The sequence below is a fragment of the Chrysochloris asiatica genome, unplaced genomic scaffold, assembly GCF_000296735.1.
Source record: "Chrysochloris asiatica unplaced genomic scaffold, ChrAsi1.0 scaffold00001, whole genome shotgun sequence".
Lineage (NCBI taxonomy): Eukaryota > Metazoa > Chordata > Mammalia > Afrosoricida > Chrysochloridae > Chrysochloris > Chrysochloris asiatica.
The window spans coordinates 24,724,280-24,745,134 of NW_006408519.1; the positions used below are offsets into that span (position 1 = coordinate 24,724,280).

Below are 20,855 nucleotides of genomic sequence, written 5' to 3' on the forward strand. Positions count from 1 at the left end.
AAGCTCATCTGAAACCTGTCCACCATGGTGACCCATGCTGGTATTTAAAATATTAGTGGCATATCTTTCAGAATCACAGCAGCTCACAAGCCACCACAGTAAGGCAAAACTGTCATAAAAATCTAAATGTGTATACTGAGGAAATAATCCAAGAAACTGGATTATATTTAAATGTAGCATCAGGATTGGAGGAATACTCATTAACAACCTGTGATATACAGATGATACAACCTTGTTTCTGGAAATGAAGAGGATTTAAAACATTTACTGATGAAGATCAATGACTAAAATCTTTTAGATTGCATCTCAATGTAATTACAGAATATTAAAATCTTAACAACTGGATCAATAAATAATATCATGATAACTAGAACAATGATTGAAGTTGTCAAAAACATTTTGCTTTGATCCACAATCAACACTCATAGAAGCAGTTCAGGAATCAAATGATCTTTTGTATTTGATAAATCTGTTGAAAAAGACTTCTTTAAAGCATTAAAAAAAGTAGAACTAGAATGCTCCTCAGAAGTAAGATTTTGTATCATGTGCATTGGGCATATTGATTTTGTATTATGTACTTTGGGCATATTGAGTTTGTATTATGTACATTGGGCATATTGAGTTTGTATCATGTACTTTGGGCATATTGAGTTTGTATCATGTACTTTGGGCATATTGAGTTTGTATCATGTACATTGGGCATATTGTCAGAAATGACCAGTCCCTAGAGAAGGGCATCATACTTGGAAAACTGTTGGGTCAGTTATTAAGAGGAAGTTCACCAATGACACGGATTGACACAGTGGCAGCAACAATTGGCTAAAACATAACAATTGTAAGCATACAGTAGGGCCGGGCAATGTTTTGTTTTGTCTGTGCATAGTGTCACCATGAGTCAGAATCTGCTTGATGGCCATTAACAACATGATTTGAAAATTAACTCAGCAGCAGTGGGGTTTTACATTTGTGAAAATTTCCCCACAATTTATGTTGAAGTCCTAACCCCTGTGAATGGGACTTTGTTTGGAATAGGATTTTGAAGATATTATCAGTTAACTTGAGTAAACAAATATGAAAGTTATACAACAAGGTTGGACAACTCTGAGAGGTCACCTAGAGTTCAGTATTTTTCTTAAGGAACATGCTGAAATTTTGCCTCTGTAAGAGATTTGTTTGAGATGACACTTTTGAAAGGCTTCATTTCCTGCCCTCTCCTATATTACTTGTTCCCTTGAATCCTTTTAAAAACACTTTTTAAATGAATCACTTGCACATGAATACATATCTCAGGGTCTTCCTCTGGACACCAGGTTGAAGACAAGGAGTTGTGGGACAGTATTGTTCAACTTTTCTACACTCTGTGCACCACCACTCGTCTGTCAGTTTATTGTGTTGTGTTTGGCTTGCGTGTTGCTGTGATGGTCAAAATATGTCACAAGGATTTTAAATGCTAACTGGGCAACCTATAGTGGACAGGTTTCAGCTGAGCTTCCAAACTTAGACAGACTTGGAAGAAGGAGAGTTAGACTACTTCTGAACGAGTAATTACTCAAAACCTTATAAATAGTAGTGGAACACTGCCAGGTAGCATGAAAATATTGAATATTGAAACACAAATGTTGTTGGTGGTGTTAATAGAACCAGAATATTGTAAGCTATAGTGTAGGATGAGCCCCTCAGTTTGGAAGGCACTCAAAATATGACTAGGGAACATGGAACATTGGTACATGGAATGAATGAAGTATTAATCTAGAAAAATTGGAAGTGGTCAAACATGAAATGGAACACACAAAGAGCAATATCCTAGGCAATTGTGAGCTATAAAGGACTGTTATTGGCCATTTGAATCTGAAAATCATATAGTTTTCTATGCTAAGAATGACAAATTGAAGAGGAATGGCAGCATATTCATCATCAAAAAAACCAATCCAAGACCTGACTTGAAGTATAATAATGCTGTCTGTGGTAAGATAATACCCACACGCCTACATGGAAGACCAATTAATGCCATTATTATTCAAATTTATACAACAATCACTAAAGCAGTGATGATGAAATTGAAGAGCTCTACCAACTTCTTCAGTCTGAAATTGACCAAACATGCAATCAAGATGTATTGATAATTACTGGTGATTGGAATGCAAAGGTTGGCAACAAAGAGGAAGGATCAGTAATTGTTAAAAATATGGTGTTAGTAATAGAAACAATGCTGGATAGTGCATGATAGTATTTTGCATGTTCAATTTCTTCTTCATTACAAATACCTTTTTTGAACAACATGTATATACACATGGACCTCACCAGATGGCATACAGAGAAATCTGGTTGACTACATTTGTAGGAAGAGATGATGGAAAAGCTCCATATCATCAGTGAAAACCAGCCCAGGGGTAGAGTATGGAACAGACCATCAATTATTCATATGTAAGTTCAGGCTGAAGCTGAAGAAAATTATAACAAGTACATGAGAGCCAAAATATGACCTTGAACATATCTTACCTGAATTTAGAGATCATTTCAGTAAAAGATTTGATGCATTAGACACTAAAGACTGAAGACTAGAAGTGTTATGGATTGGCATCAAGAATATCATACAAAAAGAAATCAAATGGTCATTAAGAAGAAATAAGTAAAAAAGACCAAAATGGTTGTCAGAAAAGGCTCTAAAAGTTGTTTTCCAGTGTGGTGGTGGCTGTGTGTCGTGGAGTCAGTTCTGACTCATAGTGACCCTGTACAGGGTTTCCAAGGCTGTAAATCTTTATGGGAGCAGAAAGCCTCATCTCCCGTGGAACAACTGGTAATTTCGAACTGCTGACCTTGAGGTTCGCAGCCCGATTTGTAACCACTATGCTACCAGAGCTCCTTGTTGCTAAAACAAATGAAAGAAATGAGATAAAAGAACTAAACAGAAAATTTCAAAGGACAGCTCAAAAAGACAAAGTCAAGTATTATAATGAAATGTGCAAAGACTTGGAGTTAAAAAACTAAAAGAGAAGGACAGGCTTAATATTTCTCAAATTAAAAGAATTGAAGAAAAATGTCAAGCCTCAACTTGTAATACTGAAGGATTCTATGGGCAAAATATTGAATAATGCAAAAAGCATCAAAAGAATATGGAAGGTATACACAGAGTCACTGTACCAAGAAGAAATGATTGATGTTCAAACTTTTCAAGAAATAGCATATAATCAAAAGTCAGTGGTATTGAAGGAAGAAGTCTAAGGCACTGGCAAAGAACAAGGCTCTGTGGGACTCTACCCAGAGAAGAAGTGATACCTGAGATGGAGGCAGAGACAATGACATGGAGAGATGGAGCAGCTGGGACTTTAGACACAGAGAGGGAGAAGGGATGTGTGCTGATAACCGGGGGTGGCGGGGTCAGGCTTGGAGTGTATACCCTTTGGTTGGTTGATGATGCATGGAGGGGATTGTAACCATGACAATGAAACAATATATGATAGGATATATGTAAAACTAATGTTCTCCCATGTAAGCTATCACATAATTTACAATAAAACATTTAAAAAAAAAAAGAACAAGTCTCTGGGAATTGATAGGATATAAATTGACATCTTTCAACAAACTGATGCAATAATGGAGGCTCTTGTTTATCCATGTCAAGAAATTTGGAAGATAGCTGCCTGGAAAACTGATTGGAAGAGATCCATGCCCATTCCAAAGAGAGGTGACTCAACGGGACAATATCATTAATATCATATACAACTATAATTTTACTAATGATAATTCAAAAATTGCTACGAAAGTCCATTAACAGGGAACTTCCAGAGGTTCAAGCCAGATTCAGATGTGGGCATTAAAACAGGAATATCACTGTTGACATCAGATGGATCTTGACTAAAAGCAGAGAACACCAGAAAGATATTTATCTGTACTTTACTGTCTTTCAAATGTGGATCAGGACAAATTATGGATTACATTGTGAAGAATGGGTATTCCTGAGGAATAAAGACCAAGAGGCAACTGTTCAAACAGAACAAAGGGATATTGAATAGCTTAAAATCAGGAAAGTTGTGTGTCAGGGTTGTATTTTTTCACCACATTTATTCAGTCTGTATACTGAGCACATAGTCCTAGAAGATGGATTACATGAAGAACGTGGCAACAGTATTGGAAGAGGACTCATTAACCACCTGCAATATGCAGATGATACAACCTTGCTTTCTGGACTTAAAATACTTACTAATGAGGCAAAGACCACAGCTTTTGGTATGGGTTGCATCTCAATATAAAGAAAGTAAAAATCCTCACCACTGACCCAATAAATAACATAGTGATAAATGGAGAAAAGATTGAAGTCTTGGACTTCATTTTGCTTGGATCAACCATCAACAATCATAAAAGCAGCGGTCAAACAATCAAACAACATATTGCACTAGGCAAATCTGCTGCACAAGATTTCTTTAAAGTGTTCAAGAGCAAAGATAATCGGTTTGAGGACTAAGGTGTGTCTTATCCTTGCCATGGTATTTTCAAAAGCCTCATATGCATGTAAAAGTTGGACAATGAATAAGCAAGAATGTAGAAGAATTGATAAACTTGAGTTATGGTGGTAGAGAAGAATATTAACAGTATTGTGGCCTCCAGATGAATACACAAATCTGTGTTGGAAGAAGTACAGCCAGAATGCGCCTTAGAAGCCAGATGGACAGAGTGTGTCTCTCATACTGTGGACATATATCAGGAGGGACACATCTCTAGAGAATGACATCATGCTTGGTAAAGTGGAGAGTCAATGTGAAAAGGAAGGTCCTCAATGAGATGGACTGGCAAAGTGGCAGCAGCAATGAGTATATCCTAACAATTGTGAAGATGCCAAAGGACTGGGAAATGTTTCTTTCTTTTGTGCATAGGCATTGGAACTGACTCGATGGCACCTAATAAAAACAACAACAACACTAGTGTGCTTCCTATTTCTGTGCATCATGGACAGAAGGGTGGTAAGATCTCTGTTTTTAATTGTGAATTTCTCTATTATTCTTCAGTCTATCATTTTTGCATCATATATGTTTAAACCAGTGTCATAAGGTACACAGCCATTTCTAAGTTTTAGATCTTCTTGATAAACTTATCTTTTTAGTATTATGAAGTAACCCTCCTTATCCCTTATCAGTTTCTTGGCATTGAAATCTGGATAGAGGTCAATAGTTGCTACTGAGTTGACTCCAGTTTATGGTGACCTTATGTGCAACAGAATGACATCTTGCCTGGACCATCTGTGAACTGCAATTTCGGCAGTTCAAACACACCAACTGCTCTCAGAAACCCTATACAGAGTCTCTATGACTCAGAAGTGACTTGTCAGAACACAAGAATAGCATACTCAAGTGCAGGGTAGGGTGAATGTTTTTCTTCCTTTGATTCTGGAAGCATTACCTTCATTAGAAGGAAAATTGCATTGTCATCGGAAAACAGGTTTTGGTATTCACCATGATGAGATGGGAAGATCATTCTAGCAAAGAGTTCATTTTTCAGTACATAATATATATTTCAATAGAAGAGATCTGCCCTGGCCATCTTTTTTTCCCAGTGGGCATTGTGGAAGCAGGTATACGAGGGAGCATATGTATGGGTCAAGATTCAAGGAACTGCAGAATGTGAGCTGGAAGAGACTCAGCGGAAAGTTTTTCCTTGGTGGCAATTTTTAAATCATGCACAACAGAGGTTCTTCTATATAATTAATACTTCAGGGAACTCCCAGGTCATTTTAGGGTTACTCACTAAAAGTTTTTGGCCCCATCATAGATAGTTGTTGAGCATTGCTTTGATGAATTCTTTTTAAAGGCCTTCCCTTTGAGAATTCTTTAAAGTGCTTATTTTGAATATTCTTAAGCAGAAAAATAAATAAATAAATAAAGACCATTCTCTGCCCATGAGTCTCTGAACACAGAGGGGGTTCTTTAATTAAACAATTCAATGCAAAAAACATTAAATTTCCAAGAAATGCCACACGTTAAGAATCCAAAAGGGATGAGTAAGTGGTGGAGAAGATAGGAGGTATATACAAAAGGTTTCACCCACGCCCTGTTTTGTAACTCTTTCCCTATGTGTCCACCACACCTATGAGTTTCGCTTATTGCAATAATAAAGAGGTAGAGTGACTGAAACCTGCTAACCACAGCGTGGAGCTAAACATAGTTCCTCAAAGACTAAACCCGATAGACAAGGTCAGGATGCAGAAGGGTGTCTGATGCTGTCAACGAATATTTCTCTAACCCAATCTACACATGTGTGCTCCCGTGTCTAGTTTTGCTCATCAGTTGACCTTTGAAAAAATGAATTCCACACCCCCTTATTTTACTTATGAAATTTTGACATTAAGTCAAGGATGAAAATTTAGGACAGGGTATCTAAATCATATACACGTGATTGTTAGTCACTGTGGAGTCTGTTCAGACTCAAGGCTACCCCATGTGAGAAGATAAATAAAAAATTATTACATCAAGTGTTTCAATCATACAGGTACAAGTTTATTCCATGTCTCTGTGATTTGTAAATGGCGGCTGACACTTTCTTTTGATAATACATTTGTATTATACACTACCTTTGGATAATACATTTGTAGTTTAAGTGCCTTAAAAAAAACAACAAAACAAAAAAACCCGCGTCAAATCAAATCAGCAACTTCCAAACGGCCATTAAATTTGGTCAGGTCCGAAGGTACAGCAACTGTTTTGGGAATCCCAAAGGGGTGATCTTGATAGATGTTCTTGAAGGCTACAGGAAAATGACGGGGGCTTATTAGGTAGAAATCTTAAGAAAACTGAAAACTGTACTGGTGAGAAAAAGGCCAGGAAAGTTGCACTGAGGAATGTTTTTCCATGATGACAATGAGCCTGCTCATCACTCACAGTTCACAAGGGTAGGTATTCCTACAAGAATGTCCTGAGGAAACCTAACGTTACCTACCCTCCTGACCTGACTTCTTTTGATCTTAAAACCCAAAGTACATAGAAAAGAAACATGATTAGAGTTCCTTGAAGATGCCAAAACTGCTGTTTAGACATGTTATAAATCATAGAGCACAGAATTCTTCAAGGAAGAGCTAGAGAGACCAAAACAACACCTTCAGAAGTGTATAGACCTATTTGAAAGATATGGCAAGAAACCATAGCTGTACATTTTGGCATTTAATAAAGGTTTCCATGATTTTGTAGCGATACTTTTTTACTTATCCTGATGTTTTGAGTGTCTTCCAGAGCAGGAGCTAATCTTCCAGCCCTATATCAGACAATTTTGGTTGTGACCTAGAGAGTTTCCACTGACTAATTTTCAAAAATAGATCAATATCTTTCTTCCTTCTTTGTTTTCATCTGTTTCATTTGTTCCACTAAAACCTGCCCATGAGTAACCATGCTGCCAATATTTGACGATGTATCAGTGGCATAGCACCAAAGCAATGTACGTGTCACCACAGTAAGACAAACTGACAGACAGGTAAAGAAACCATACATAGAACATTTTTTTTAAATGCTTTTAAGTATTGCAAGGACAAGCAGTAATGGTAGGTAAGTTTTGGTTAGGTGAAACCAATAATTAAAGTTCTATGTGGAAAATAAGAAACCGTGATAGAGTTGTTACACATTGGGGTTACACATTAGGCTGCTGACCCTAAAATCAATACTTCAAGTCCACCTGGCATTCTGGGGGAGAAAGATGAGGCTTTCTGCTCCCGTAAAGATTTACAGCCTCAGAAACCCTATACAGGGTCGCCATGAGTCGGAACCGACTCCACAGCATATAACAACAACAACAATGATTTATAGCCTTGGAGACCAATACAGAGTCTCTATAAGTTAGAACAGACTGCTCCGCACACCACCAGCACCATGTGTTGTTGTCCTTGTTAAGTGCCGTTGAGTCAGTTCTGACCCATAGCAACCCTGTATAGAGCTTCCCAGGAGCAGCTGGTGAGCTTGAACTACTGACTTTGCAGTTCTTTGTAGTCTGGCTCCTTAACCCACAGCGCCACACTAGGATTCCGTGCACCAGGCATCATGTGGAAGATATAAATGCCTATTCAGCATTATGGATACATGCCTATGCAGCATTTGCAATCGTTATGTGCCATTATGTTGGTTCCAGATCATAGGAGCCCTGTATAGGGTTTTTGAGACTGTTAGTCTTTATCAGCACTGGACTGTGAACCACAAGTTCTGCAGTCAAATCCACCTGCTGCTACATGGAAACCCTATACAGGGTCACTATGAGTCGGAACCCACTAGAAGGCACTTAGCAGTAACAAATCTTTATGGAAATTGAAAGCCTCATCTTTCTCAGAGGACCCACTAGTGGATTTGCACTAGTGGATTTATGCAGCCCAGCACATAACCCACTATGCCACCAGCACCCTTTGATGTGTGTTCTTAAGTGCCACCGAGTAGGTTCTGACCCATAGCGACCCTGTATAGGGTTTCCGAGGAGCTGTCGGTAAGCTTGAAGCGCCAACCTTGCGGTTCCAACCTACTTTGCAGTCCAGCGCATTAACCCACAGCACCACAATAAGGTGAAATGAGAAGGTATAAAACATTTTTTAAAAACCTGCAGTCATCAAATCCTTTCAGCTGCCATTTAAAGGATCCCAAGTCAGGGGCCCTGGGAAGGTACTTACAACAAATACGTGCTAAGCTCTTTTATTGTATTGTATCATCTAAGCCCCAGGTTCCTTGGAGGTTGTTACCTTCACCCAACTTGACAGAAGAGACCACGTGGGCTAGCACAGGTTATCTTCAGAAATCCCAAACTTCAGACCTGTGAGGATCTGATTCCAACCCCCTTGTGCGATGCTGCCCAATGGCATTTTAACACCCTCTCCCATGGTCTATAGGAGAATATTGAAAGTGCCATGGGCTGCCAAACGAACCAATAGATCCGTTTTGGAAGAAATGCAGCCAGAGTGCTCCTTGGAGGCCAAGATGGCCAAACTTCGTCTCTCATACTTCGGACCAGTCGCTGGAGAAGGATATCATGTTTGGTAAGGTGGAGGGACAGAGAAAGAGAGGAAGACCCCCAACGAAATGGATTGGCCAAGTGGCAGCATTGATGGACTCAAATGTGGCAACAATAGTGAGGTTGGCCCAGGATCGGGCAGTGTTTAGTTCTGCAGTGCATAGGGTCGCTGCCGCCTCGATGGTACCAAACAACAACAAACCCATGGTCTAATTTAAAACATATTCACCCCACTTTTGAAAAGTGGCTGATGACTACGACTTTACTGCCCAGTCACAACCCCATAACTGGCCCTCCTGTGATACTGAAGAAATGAGACGGGTCTGTGAACACTGGATGGAGGACAAGTGGAAGAGAACAGGTGGAGTCAAGAGAATGAACAGAGGACAAAAGAGCAGGCGGAGTTGAGACGCTCCTGAGAGCTCTGGGTGGTGGCCCGTGGAGGCCAGAGCCGGGAGAGTCAGCCAGTAAAGCCCGCGCCAGGCAGCGACCGCACCTGTGCACGTGACCGACGCGGGTGCCGGGGCGGAGGCGCGCTCACCTGGGCCCACGTGATGGGGCGGGGCCGCCGTGAGCCTGAGGCCCTCGCGACCACGCCCCCTCCCGCGCGGCGCGCTCGGACCCCGAGAACCCGAGTGGCGGCGGCGGCGGGATCCCGGGCGGCGGAGCTGCGGCGGCGCGCGGAGACGCAGCAGTGGTGGTAGCGGCAGCATGTCGGCCGGCGGAGCGCCAATCCCGCCGCCCCCGAACCCCGCCGTGTCCTTCCCTGCGCCCCGGGTCACACTGCCCACCGGCCCTAACATCCTGTGGACCTACTCGGGCGCCTTCGTCTGCCTGGAGATTGTAAGTGGGGCAACCTGGGCGCGGGGTGCACCGGTCGAGCGGAGACAGGCAGCGGCATCCGATCGCCCTGGCTGTCTCCCTCTGCCTCCCCCGGCTTCCCTCCCCTCCAGGTGGACTTCCCTGCGCCCCCTCGGGGCTCCTTGCCTGGTCCAGCGCAGCCGGAACCTGGCGGCGGCGCAGTTGCCCTGGCCCTCTCGCCTGGCACCTGTTACGTTAACACCTGCTCCCCCGCCGCTGGTGGAATGACTCCGAGAGAGCGACTTGGCAGCCGGGTGGAGCAGAGGATAGGGGGCTTCTAGGGAAGAGTGGTGTTTAGTCCTGGGGACACCATCAGAGACCCCCAGCGGCTTGGCCAGGGGACGTGCTTGGCTCGAGTCAGAGCAGGAGCTCTGGGCCTCGCCTGTTGCTAACCTGCCATTTTGTTGGGTGGTGAAAAGGTGTAGCTGATGACTGGGTGACCAGAGGTTACCAGGATTGGATAGAGGAGATGAGAGGCACCAGGAAGAGAAAGAGGGCTGGAGACCTTGGTGTCTTCTTTTCCTTGCCATTTTAATACCCTTTGGCTTGGAGAGAGAAGCGGGATTCAGGACGCAGCAGGAGAAAGGTGAGTTATGTATGGTGCCCTTGGCAGTTTCCAAACCAGGTGGGTGTGAGAACGGTGGAGGAAAGAGGAAACTTGGTTGTCATGTTTCTCTGCTTGCGTTGTGTCCTCTCTTTCACTAGTCTGTCAAGCAACAGCAAATGTTCTTAGTGTCAACTAGCTAAAGGTGGGGTCACCAGGTCTGCCACACAACCTTAGACTTGGGTCTTGAATGATTTTTTTTTTAATTTTTAAAAATAATTTTCTAGTGTTGGAAAGTTAAAGCTCATTGTGGACAAAGGGGAAATGTGCAAATATAAATTGAGCAAGGGAGCTTGCTTGCATCATGCCTTGTGAATGGCAAATCAATAGTGGAATGGTAATGAGGCTTCCTTTCCTGCAGCCTGGTTTTGTTTGCTAGGTTTGGAGATTTTTGTCTCTCCCTCACCCCCTCCTTTGAGTTTGCATAACCTGGATTTGGGTGCTTCGGTTTCACTTTCGTGCTGTGGGACTGGAACACCTTGTGAGCATTGGTTTCCTGCCCTAAGTTAAGTTTAGCTCAGATTTGAATCTGGAAAAGGAGACACACGTGAGTCACAGGCTAAGACGTCAGTAATCGGATCCTGACTGAGAGTCTAGGAGAGGCTGCTTGGAGTTTGAGCCCAGATCAGAAGCATCTAAATCAGTCTCAGGCATCCAGGTGAGAGCAGTAGGGAGCCACTGGGGAGGGAGACAAGAAAACAGCAAGATCTGTGATGAAAAAATTTAAAGGATCTAGGCTACATTTTAAAGAGCCCTGGGCTGCTAAGTGCAAGGTCAGTTAGTTCGAGTCCATCAGATTTTCTGTAGGAGAAAGATGAGGCTTTCTGATTCCGTAAAGATTGACAGCCTTGGAAACCCTATATAGAATCGCTATGCGTTGGAACCTACTCTAGGCACACATCCACCACCACCAGGCTACAATGTGGGTAGGTGTTGGGCTGCTAACCAAACGGTGGGTGCTTCAAACCCACCAGCTGCTCCTCAGGAGGAAGCTGAGACTACTGCTGTAGTAAAGATCTACAGTCTCAGAAAGCCTGTATAGGGGAGCTATGAGTCAGAATGCATTTGTTGGCAATGAACATGAGTGGTTTGTTAGCTACATTCGCTCCATGTTTCCCAAATTCCAGTTGCCTGCATACCTCTTTTTTAAGTGGCTGTCATATCCGCATTCCACCTGTGTTGGAATTTAATAATGTTCACTGAAATAGACTCTTAACTACAGTACCTACTTTGCCCTCATCCTTAACCATTAAGACACATGAAATCTCAAATTAGTTATGCTGGTTATATTTTTTAATTAAATGCATTTACATCTTTATCTATATATAGCCATCGATCTGTCTCTATATCTGGGAGCACAGTGGCTTCATACAGTCAGCTGGACTGCGAAACACAAGGTCCACAGTTTGAGCCTGCTAACTGCTCTGCAGGAGAAGGAAGAGGCTGTCTGCTCTTGCAAAGATTTAAAAGCCTTGGAAACCCTATACAATGTCACTATGAATCAGAACTGACTCAAAGGCACTTAACACCGGCCGCAGTCTCTACATCTAGATGTTGTTAAGTGCCATCCAGTCAGTACCAACTCATAGCAACCCTATATAGGATTTCTAAGGCTTTAATTCTTCGTGGGATCAGAAAGCCTCATCGTTCCCCTAGGGAGTAGCTGGTGGACTTGAACTGCCAGCCTTGTGGTTAGCAGCTAAGTGCTTATCCTACAGAGCCACAGCAATCCCAACATCTAAATATATATAGTTATATCTACCTATATCTGTATCTAAGGAGCTCTGGTAGCTTAGTGGTTACGAATCGGGCTGCGAACCTTAAGGTCAGAAGTTGGAAACTACCAGCTGCTCCACGGGGAAAGACAAGGCGTTCTGCCCCCATAAAGACTTACAGCCTCGGAAATCCTGTACAGGGTCGCTATGAGTCGGAACCAACTCCACGGCACACAACAACAACAAATACCTGTATCTGGAATCCTGATGTGGCACTGTTGGAGAAGCACTGGACTGCTAACCACAAGGTCAATAGTTTGAACACACCAGCCACTTCTTGGAAACTCTATGCAGGTTTTGTTATGAGTCAGAATCAACTCGACCACACTTAACAATAGCATATCTACATCTAGACATAGATAGAGGACTGAAGACGGCTTCTCAAGAACCACCTATGGTCATGGTTCACTTTGGGTAAGACTTATAAATTCTGGGAGAAAAAAAAAGTGGAAGCTGACCTGTTTGGTTTTCCCTTCCCTTGGACACCCACATCTCATTTGGATCTCCCCTAGTAGTTGATTCTCAATTCTCCTTGTACCTAATCACTTAAGCCGCCTTTAAAAATACTGTTAGCAGTCCCAGATGAATTCAGTCAGTCTCTGAGGATTCACCTAGGGGCCAGAGTCTGCTCTTTTTTTGGAACTCCCCTGGAGGTTCTAATTCACAGGCGGGCTAGAAACCATCCATGGAGCGCTTCATTAGTGAGTACTCTTTACAGAAAATGATGCTTTCTATGCAAAGGTGAACCCTCTCTCATGTTTTAGAACTGCTTTCCACTCCCCATCTCAGGAGGGATCCCAGGCTCACAGAAGCACCTAGCCCATCTCCTTATCTCTCTGCATTTCCTTTGCCCCTCCACCATCACCTCAAAACATGTCTAGAATGCAGACATAGTGATAGCATTGCTTCCCATGGACATTTCAGTTTGCTTTTCAACTTTATGGCCAAACATCATGATAGGTTTCTATCCACAGCTTCTATTACCTCTTCTACCTGATCATCTACCTCTTCCCACAGCCACCCATAAAGGGACAAAGTGTTCCAATGAAGCTAGTGTCCTTGGAGAAACAAGAAAACAGACTGGCATATATCTCTCGCCCTTGCAGATTGCTAAAAGGATGTATGTTTTCAGAGAGCAGAGAGCTTCCTAAATAGTAAAATGCCTGCAGTAAGCAGATGTACAAACGGGCGCTAAGTAAATACTTTGAAACCTCTTGGGTGAGGGCTTTATCCATTTTTTTCATAATTTTCTGATTCCTCTAAAAGGTTCCATTTCCTATGGTTCCTCTTCAGAAACTGCTCGCCCTGTAGATTAAATGTGAGAATTCCCCAGGCATAGTCCTAAACTCAGAGTGATCTCCTCTCTGGAGATCTGTGGTTTTATCTTATGCCAATGTGCCTGGGTATTCCCAAAACCTTCTTAATTTTTACCTTCTTTTCAAATCCACTTTTCATCAGGATTTTTTTTTTTTTTTTACTTATATCCTGTGGTGGTGGTAGCTGTGTGCAGTGAAGTTGGTTCTGACTCATAGAAACCTTGCATAGGGTTTTACACGAGCTGAAAGTCTCATCATTCTCCTGCGGAGCAGCTGGTAGACTCAAACTATTGACCTTGCAGTTGTTGTTGTTGTTAAGTGCTGTGGAGTTGGTTCCAACTCATAGTGACCCTGAACAGGGTTTCTGAGGCTGTAAATTTTTACGGGAGCAGAAAACCTCATCTTTCTCCCACGGTATAGCTGGTAGTTTCAAACTGCTGACCTTATGGTTCGGAGCCCGATTCCTAACCACTGTGCTACCAGAGCTCCTTGACCTTGCATTAGCAGCTCAAAAAATCCAGCCCCAGAGCCCCTGATTGTGCACTGCTCACAATCTCTCCAGTGTAAGTTATTTTTATGCAAGTGACTATTAGGTAAATAATACAAAGATGTGACTAGTGCCAGGTCAAACAATTAATAGCATTGGTTTCATAGGTGAAGAATACTGCAAAGTTTTTTGAGATGGTTGTATTTTATACTTGGAAGTCTAAGTCACCAATCCCTTGATGTTTTGTCTTCCCTGTACTTCCCAGTGTGTGCAAATGCATGCCTTGAAGATTCCAATACTGTGAATTTTGCAAAGTGAAGACTTTTCATTTAGGATGAAAAACATCCCCTTCAAAATTTATCATTTTCAATCTCTGTGCTTGCTAAGTTAGTGTTTCTAAGTCATTCACACATGCAAGTAAAATTTTCAAAAATGGTAGCAGCAGTACATCAATAGGAAGCTGCCAAAAGTTCAAGCTGGATTCAGAAGAGGACATGTAATGATAGATATCATTGCTGAAGTCAGATAGATCAGCAAAGAATACCAGAAAGATGTTTACTTATGTTTCATTGACTGTATATATTTGACTGTGTGGATCATAACAAACTAGATAACATTGTGAAGAATGGGAATTCCAGAAAACTTCACAGGCTTGTGTAGAACCTAGACATAGACCAAGAGGCAGATGTTAGAACAGAACAAAAGGAAACTGAATGGTTTAAAATCAGGAAAGGTGTGCATCAGGGTTGTATCTTTTTCAACAGACTAATTTAGTCCAAATGCTGAGCAAATAATCCAGAAGCTGGACAATATGAAGAACGTGGTGTAAGCATTGGAGGAAGGCTCATTAACAAACTGTAAAGTGCAGATTACACAACATTCCTTACTGAAAGCAAAAAGGACCTGGAAGCATTTACTGATGAAGATGAAAGACACAGCCTTCAGTATGGGTTACAACTCCAGGTCAATAACACAAAAATCCTCACAACTGGAATGACACATGACACCCTGACATATGGAGAAAAGATTGAAGTTGTCAAGAATTTCATTTTATTGGATCCATAGTCAACATATATGGAAGCGGCATTTCAGAAATAAGATGATGTGTTGCATTGGACAAATCTGCTGCAAAAGACTTCATTGAAGTGTTAAGGAATCAAGATGTCACTTTGAATATGAAGGCAAACCTGACCCAAGCCAAGGTATTTTCCATCCCCTATACGCTATGGGTCGGACCCGACTCGATGGCACTTAACAACAACAACAACATATGCATGTGAAAGTTAGACAATAAGGAAAACAGAAAAACAATTGATGCCTTTGAATTAAAGTGTTGGTAAAGAATATTGAAAGTATGTTGGACTGTCAGAAGAACAAACAAATCTGTCTTGGAAGAAATCTAGCCAGATTGCCCTTTAGGAGCGAGGATGACAAGACTTCATCATACTTTGGACTTGTTATAAGGAGGAAGTGGTACCTGAAAAGGACTTCATGTTTGGTAAAGTGTAGGGTCAGCAAAAATAAATAAATAAAATAAAATAAATAAATAAAATGGAAGACCCCAACGAGATGGATTGATACAGTGACCTCAGTGAACTCACATATAACTATTGTGAGGCTGGCGCAGGACCAGACAATGTTTTGTTCTATTGTGAATAGAGTCGCGAGGAGTCACCTTGATGGTACCTAACAACAGCAATAGCAAGTTCTTCACCAAGTGTTTATTGAGTATCTACTGTATGCAAAGCAAAACCAGGCTTCTGGGAACAAAAATGTAGACCTTCATTGGTCTGAAAGTACACATAACCCAGCTGAGGAATATACATACAATACATAAAAATTACCATTCAGAGAAGAAAGAGTTAAGTGTGGCACAGCTAAAGCATTTTCCAGGCATGTGGATCATGAAATAACTTGTAGAGAATTGTGCTGGAAATAGGTTTGCTTCCAGAAAAGATGAATGTTTCATTACCACAGATTAATAGCTGAGTGTGGACAAGAGGTACTCAACAGAGGGGCAGAAGTGAGAGTAAATGAGTTGTTAAAATGGCATTGGAACGTGAACTATTGGTCTGAGCAAGATATTCAGGGTCCCTGCACCCAATGAGCTTATCTTGTAAAAGCCACAAGAGAGATTGGAGATAAAAGTATCAAACACAGAAAAGAATAAAGGTAATTTTTTAATTCCGTGTGTTTCATACTTGCAGTGTTTAGGAAACTGTCCTATAGTCCATGAAGTTCATTCACATTTCTCTTTATGGGAGATACTCTCATGCTTCTAACTGTAGTGTTTGGGTTCCATGGTTACTCTCATTTGTTCCATGTGTTCAACAAATTAAGGGCCTACTATATTGGCGTTGTTTCTTGTTCTGGGAATATACTAGCAAATATAGAGACTTCATTTAATTTAATGTGTGATAGAATATAAAGCGAAGAAATAATTACAACATTGCATTTTAAGTTTCATAATGTTGTTGTTCAAGTCCTGGTGTGGTGCTGTAAGTGCTGGACTTCAAGGTCTCTTTGAATCACAAGATTGGCAGTTCAAACCCACAAGCCACTGCTTGGAAACCCTATGCAGGGTCACTGTGAGTCAGAACTGACTCCACAGCACTTAAAAACACCACCACCATAGAATTACAGGGTCGACTACAGCTACTAGGGGAGACCAGAACAGGCAACTTCAATGGAGGAGTGACATTTGAGTTCATCTTTTATTGATGAGTAGAAGTCCAGCAGACAGAAAAAGTGGAAACGAAACTTGTGTAACCTCCAGACACAAGAAAAAGTAGGATGAGAAAAGGCGTGGCACTTAGAGGTTTGACCTGACTGGTAGGAAGGTGGCAGGAGAAGATTGAGGTTGTGGTTTGATGGGCAATGCTGTACCAAGTCATTGGATTTATTCTTTATGTGGTAGGAGATAGTGAAGGACAAAGATAAGGGGGATTGTAATCTTTGAAGTTTAGGATGTCCAATGTATTAGTTACTTAGTGCTGATGTAACAAAAATAATACAAGTGGATGGTTTTAAAGAAATATATTTTCCTTTGTCTGGAGGTCCTGAAATCAGGGACTTGGCCACATAGAATCCTTCATTGTTGATGGTGCAGGTGGCCCTTGGTTGGTATGTCTTCTCCAACATGTGCTCATTTCTGTGTCTAATCTCTTTACATAACTTAGAAGTGATTAGGCTTAGGACAGACCCTACACTGATGTGGTCTTGTTAACAAAACAAAGGAACACCTTTTTCCAAAAAAATTTTCATCCACAGGTGTAGGGATGAGGATTCTAAAATAAACTTTGGGGAACACAATTTAGTCCCTAATATCAATCAAGTATGTAAAGCTCAGTATGCCCCAAACTTAAATATAAAAATGTAATCCAGAGGAATTCTAAAAGGAAAACAAATCTTAATGACAAGCTGATGGAAAGAGAGACGCTGTGGAGGAGGAGGGTGTCGTAATGCAGTTAAATCTCTACAAGGGAATTTGAGTTATTTTCTACTGAAAATGTGATGCTTGACTCACTAACATAAGTGTTCAGATGTATAGAGTTTTCTTGTTCAGATGTATAGAGTTTTCTTGTTCAGGTGTATACAGTTTTCTTGTTCAGGTGTATAGCATTTTCTTGTTCAGATGTATAGCGTTTTCTTGTTCACATGTATAGAGTTTTCTTGTTCAGATGTGTAGAGTTTTCTTGTTCAGATGTATAGCGTTTTCTTGTTCAGGTGTATACAGTTTTCTTGTTCAGGTGTATAGCATTTTCTTGTTAAGATGTATAGCGTTTTCTTGTTCAGATGTATAGAGTTTTCTTGTTCAGATGTATAGAGTTTTCTTGTTCAGATGTATAGCGTTTTCTTGTTCAGATGTATAGAGTTTTCTTGTTCAGATGTATACAGTTTTCTTGCTCACAAAATAGATGTTGATTGTCAGGAATATTGTGATTGCAAAAAAGGTCTATCTGTGGACATGTTTTTCTTGTTGACTGTGTTTTATACTATAAGTGAAATTTTTCCTTTGCTTTTGGGTTAAAAATCTCCATCCACTGAAAAGAGCCTTTAAAATTTTATAAGAGAAAACAAGTCAATTCCCCTGTCAAAAGATTATTTTCAGCAGTTTTTTGCCCTGTTTGGCAGCCCTGAAAGAAATATTAAGGAATGAAATAAGAAAAACTCTAAACCAAGTTGCTGAAAACGTTGACCTTGAGCTCTAAAGGAAAAGGCCGAGGAGAGGAGATTCATTTTGTAGTGAGAGAGAACTGCTGTACCTGGTAGTAGGAACCTTGGACACAGTGTATCTGTGTTGGTAGACCGGAACCGAGAGAACTGTGCAATGCTAGAGGTCAGATACCATGTTGGCATACCCAGTATCACACACATGCTGTATTTAGCAAATAATAGGTGATTATTCTGGAGGACATGCTGAATAGTGTGTGCAGGTACTCCTGCACAGAGACTGGTTGGAGTGGAGAGGGTGGTGGCTTTGAAGACTCTTAAGTCTTGCCCACCACCACTCATGCATCACTTTGTCATACTTTGGTGGCCTGTGCATTGCTGTGATGCTGGAACCTATGCCACTGGTATATTAAACACCAGCATGGTCATCCATGGGAGACAGAGTTTCCACACTAGGATAGACTAGGAAAAAGGAGAGGCGGACTACTTGTGAATGTTTAGCTGCTGAAAACCTTATGAATAACTGCAGAACATCATAAGATATAGTGCCAGAAGATGAAAACATTATGTATAGCAGCACACCATTGTCAGATGTAGTGCCAGAAGATGAGCCCCTCAGGCTGGAAGGCACACAAAATATGACTAGTGAAGAGCTCCTTCTGAAAGTAGATTTGACCGTAATGATGTGAATGGAGCAAAGTTACTGGAACTTTCATTTGCTGATGGAGCATAATTCAAAATGGGAAAAACCAGCTGTAAACCTTTATTAATAATCAGAACATAAATGTATGAAGTACGAGTGTACCATGGAATGTACGAAGTATGAATCTAGGAAAATTGAAAGTCATCAAAAATGCATTGATTCTTCTATGGTCTTTCTTATTCATTTGTCCAACTTTCGCATGCGTAAGAGGTTGCTGAAAATACCATGACTTGGGTCAGGCCCACTTTAGCCCTCAAACTGACATCTTTAATCTTTAACACATTAAAGAGGGTTTTTTGTGCAGATTTGCCTAATGCAGTACATCATTTGATGTTTTGTTGCTGCTCCATTGGTGTTGATGTGGATCCAAGCAAAATGAAGTCTTGTTGACAACATCATCTTTTCAGCATTTATCATGATGCTATTTATTGGTCCAGTTGTGAGGATTTTTGTTTTCTTTACATTGAGATGTAATCCATACAGAAGGCTATAGTCTTTTTATGTTTGTATATACCAACTTTCAAGTTTATAATAGTTGTATAACTAGCTATGTGCAAACATGAAACAAGAATTTTAAAAATTGAGATTTTAAAATTGGGGAAAATTAGGAATCAGAATAAAAATGATTATGGGGACCTATTTCTTCTTCTTACCATGGTATTTTCTAATGTAATATTAGAGTCCTGGTGTGGTACTGTAGGATAAGCTCTGAACCTCAAGTTCGGTGGTTCAAACCCACCAACCGCTCTTCAGAATCCCTGTATGAGATCTCTATGAGTCAGAAATGACTCCATGACATTAACAACAGCAACAATTTAAGAAACTAAAATGGATGTTTTTGCCAGACAGGGAGCACTTTCAAACATATTTTTAAAGCTTTCAAATGTAAGACTAAAAAGCAGAACCTCTTTTGCATTAGTCTATTTCAAGCACAGGCTCAAGAACCTTTGTCTTGTTTTCTATGGTCTGATAGTGAGCCTTCCTGACTTGTGCCCCTAATTCAAAGCTTGACCCAGAGCTAGTGCAGACTCACTAGGGTGGAAGTCAGGATAATAAGAGGGCAGATGGGGTGAATAGAGGGAATCAGGAGAGGCTGAAGAAGGTAAGATCGAAGACCGGCACTACCTGGTCAAAATTGCCAGTGGCATTACTGTAGAATAGGTAAGCTGGGCCCAAAGAGGATTGAAAATGGAATGATTGTGCTAGACTGGCAAGAAGTAGCAGCTTCCCTATTGCTTTTTGCCCCAGGCTCCTGAGATCTTGCCTTAGGTGTTTCCAGTAATAGTTTAAAAATTGACAAGTGTATGTTCCTGTCTTGTTAGTCTTCATGCCTATTTTTGAACACCCCTTATGTACCAGCAAATGAATAGTGCATACCTAGTATCCCAAACTGGACCTCTGGACCATAGTCTTCTAGAATCATTATTGTGCACATGAGTTGGTTTCTGTACATTACAAAGTGGATGCAAGTGAACACCTTCTGTAGGAAGAACGACCCTAGGTTTTGAGTCTGAGACTCTGGTCTCACAGTCCCGTGGGGGAGAGAGGCATGTGAACCCAATATTGCACTCCTGTTGTTGTGAGTGCGGTAGAGAATGCAGGAAGTATAATAAGCAGGCACCAAGGATGACATCCAGCCAGGGATGCCTTTCTAGAAGAGATGTCAGGCGTTTGTTGTCCTGCACCAACTTTGATGATGGTTTGCTGGGCAGAAGCATGGGCAAGTGTGATCCATTCTCCATGCACAGGGAGGATGCAAAAAGACCAAAGTGCAAAGAGAAGGCAGCAGGTAAAAGGACAGTGCAGGAGAGAGAGCAGCTGAGGACTCCAGACTCATGGAAAGAGAGGGACTGGGTGTTGGCAACCAGGAGGCAGGCTTACAGAATGTGCCCTTGGGTTGTTTAAATATGATATATTCCTGAGTGTTTTTGTGTATACATCCCCCTCTCCGAAAAAAAAAAAGAATAAA

The 20,855-nt window shown here is 41.2% G+C and overlaps 1 protein-coding gene across 1 annotated transcript in view; it reads left to right on the plus strand.

Annotated features, from left to right (window-relative positions):
- Window positions 1-9,676: 9,676 nt before the first annotated feature.
- MAL2 (mal, T-cell differentiation protein 2) overlaps window positions 9,677-20,855 on the plus strand; it is a 42,083-nt gene continuing 30,904 nt past the window's right edge. The window contains exon 1 of the mRNA XM_006830668.1: window positions 9,677-9,810. Coding sequence (XP_006830731.1) covers window positions 9,679-9,810 — 132 coding nt within the window. The 5' untranslated portion in view covers window positions 9,677-9,678. The remainder of the gene's footprint in view (window positions 9,811-20,855) is intronic.